The following is a 2,932-nucleotide window of genomic DNA, read 5'->3' as shown; positions in this document are numbered from 1 at the left end:
TTCCCTGGTGGCAAAAGTGAATTCTTGGTTTTCCTTGTTGCTCATTTTCATTGTAACTTTTACCAGCCTTTCATTTGTATCAGTTTAATTATTTGGGGGCTGTATTGTAAAGCAGACCTGTGAAAGGATCTGTTTTATGGAAAAAACATTTCCAAAAAAGAGGCTGTGTTGGCAGACTGAACAGATAGCGACTTCTAGCAGCCAGTAGGAAATCTGAAACTGCTTCTACCTAGTGGGGAAGCACATCCTTTTAATGAAAAATTCCACCCATTTCTGAAAAAGCCCAGTATGCTCTTTCTTCCAGCAAAGCTGAATTAACCAGCAGCTTACTTGTGTATGAGGATTTTTGTTCTGATCAGCAGATTTCATCTGGAAATGTTTTATTGGTCTGATTGACTTCTTGCAGATGATTTTTCTTTCCTCAGAACTGAAACCTGTTTATTGTTCCTTTGACATTTTTAGACTTTGCTCCAGGAAATATGATGGTGAATATTTGTGTCATTTGGGGAACAGGGAGAGAAATGAACTTTCTATTAATTTTGATCTTATTGTCAATGAGCAGGCAGGAAAAATCACGATGGGAAATCCTCCAGCAAGAGCAGCGGCTGATAGAAGAGAAGAATAAACGCAAGAAGGCACTCCTGGCCAAAGCTATTGCTGAGAGGTAAGGGGCTATGCTGCAGCATGGGCTGAGGCTGAGGAAGGGATTACTTTTCATCTGCAACCAGTTGCCTATCTTCTATTTAAATCTCATTTTTTCCTCTCTGTGCTCTGTATGTACTGCTCCACAAGTGAGCAGCTGTGATCTACATTACCCTTTGATGACAAGTACTGGCCAAGAAGCTGTGACTAAGCTTTTCACACTTCCAAAGCTGCAGCTCTGTGCGCAGATGGAAAAGTTATTACACAATTCGAGAATTAGCTGAAGCCCTTGTGCCTGTCAGTAAGGGCATGTTTGGAAGTTGGGTGCTCGGATGCTCATCCCTGTTCTGTTCCTGATTTGTTTTCACAGGATTTAAGGAAAGTTTATTTGATTCCTAACCTGTGAAGGGAAACTATAGCTATTTCTGTTCGGGCTTTTGACTCTTTCTTATTAGTATGTGAAAAGTGTTGAAAAGAGAAGACGATCAACTTGAAGTTTAAGAAGGTACCGTTTTACCACTGGCTGATTAGAAATTATAAAAATTCACGTGTTCTCACAGTTGTTAGCTCTTGCTCTTCAGGTGACCAGACTTGAAGGTATTGTACAGTGTTGTCCACTGAGATAGTTTAAGACTACAGGGAAGGCAAGGTTTGTAGAGAAGGATATTGGAGCAGCTGATAACACTGGATCAAGGAAGGAGATGTGAAGCTTTCAGGCTCACAGTGCTCTCGCAGACATGTGTTATGTTCTGCCCATCAAAGCTCTTGGGTAGCACAGATGAACGTAGCCAGTACTGTGCAGAAGATTCTCTTTGAGGTTCTGAAGATTTTGTTTTCCTTTGCCAGGCGGAGATAAAACACAAGTACATTTGGTCTGACTCACTGTAGGACAGCAGACATGGGTGTGACCACCAGGCTGGGTTCTTCCTCCTGGAGGCAGAGCATGAGGAGAAAGAGGAGGACTTGGAAGGTGATAGCTGGGGAGTTACGTCTGACGTCCAAAGGCTTTCTTCAGGCTCTAAGCAATACTATAAGATGTCTGTTTCTCTCCACCTGCATCAGCTGATCTGATGAGAGATAGTGTCACTTCCTACAAATCTAGTCTTGCTTTCAAGTACCTGCTTTGGGGTGTGAAGCAGTGGCTGAAAATCATGGTTTTGCTGGTGGTGATGAATGACAGCAAAATGACCTGGTGTAAAAGCTTTTTGAAAGTTACTTAGCTTGCTTGCGAGTGAAATCCATCAAAGTTTGCTGCCCTTAGCAACATTTAGTTTTCAGAACTTAGGAATGAATAGGCTGAGTTGAAAAAGGTTACATAAGGCTTGATTGAAATCCTTTGTGTTTGATGTAAAACTTTCCATTGACTTCATTGGGATTTGGCTAGGCCTTTTGGGAATAATTTTACAAAATGGAAATCAAGCTTAGGTTAGGTGACTTTTTGGCCCCTACTAACTAGGCTTCTTTGAAAGGGGATATTTGCAGGGCTAAATACCCTTCCCCCTCCCACTCCCCCCCAAGCCATTTCCTGTTTCCTTACACTGAGAACTACTTAGATACAGCAGCTTCTTGTGTGTTTCCACAGTGAAGAAACACAATCCATTTTAGGCACTTTGATTATAGTCATTACGTAATTTTGCCATAGTCCTTTAATAGCAGGCATTTTAGATCCCTGTGGATATTAAAAAAGATCAAAAGTCTTAAACCATAAAGGAGAAACCTTCTGAATAGCTCTTAAAGAAGTTAGTTTCTCTGGAAATGAAATGGGGCCTATTATGTCAAGAAGAGAGGCTTGGAAAGAGAAAAAGAAAAGCATCTTCCTCTTGCAGATCCAAAAGAACTCAAGCTGAAACAGTGAAACTAAAAAGGATTCAGAAGGAGTTACAAGCTCTGGATGACATGGTATCTGCTGACATTGGCATCCTGCGGAACCGCATTGATCAGGCCAGCTTGGACTACTCCTATGCCCGGTAAGCGACAGACAGGGAGGAGCGAGTAGCCCTGCCTGAGTGGACGGAAAAAATGCTGTTTCCTGTCACCGAAGTAGCAATGGAGTTAGGTCATTGTAATAATGTGTAGTTAAAGCAGTCACAGTCTGGGGGGCTTTCAGATCTTGAGGTAAAAGTGTGCTTTTTATTTCCTAATTTTTCCCTTGGAATCTGGAAACTGAAGTAGGTTTTCTGACTGCAGACTGTGCTTTCCAGCTTCATGCTGTCACGAGACGTACTTACTGCTTTAACTGTGCAGTTGTCCGTAAGCCCTGCTTTATTGTTTCAGGGTTGTTTATTTCTCC

The 2,932-nt window shown here is 41.9% G+C and overlaps 1 protein-coding gene across 1 annotated transcript in view; it reads left to right on the top strand.

Moving 5' to 3' along the window:
• GORAB (golgin, RAB6-interacting) overlaps positions 1 to 2,932 on the top strand; it is a 28,482-nt gene that overhangs the window by 21,456 nt on the left and 4,094 nt on the right. Inside the window, exons 3-4 of the mRNA XM_009320712.1 lie at positions 563 to 664; positions 2,469 to 2,609. Of these exons, the coding sequence (XP_009318987.1) occupies positions 563 to 664; positions 2,469 to 2,609 (243 nt within the window). The remainder of the gene's footprint in view (positions 1 to 562; positions 665 to 2,468; positions 2,610 to 2,932) is intronic.

This window comes from Pygoscelis adeliae, unplaced genomic scaffold (assembly GCF_000699105.1).
Source record: "Pygoscelis adeliae isolate BGI_AS28 unplaced genomic scaffold, ASM69910v1 Scaffold402, whole genome shotgun sequence".
Classification (NCBI taxonomy): Eukaryota; Metazoa; Chordata; class Aves; order Sphenisciformes; family Spheniscidae; genus Pygoscelis; species Pygoscelis adeliae.
The sequence above is the reverse complement of the archived record's forward strand: the minus strand, read 5'-3'. Positions and strand labels throughout refer to the sequence as shown.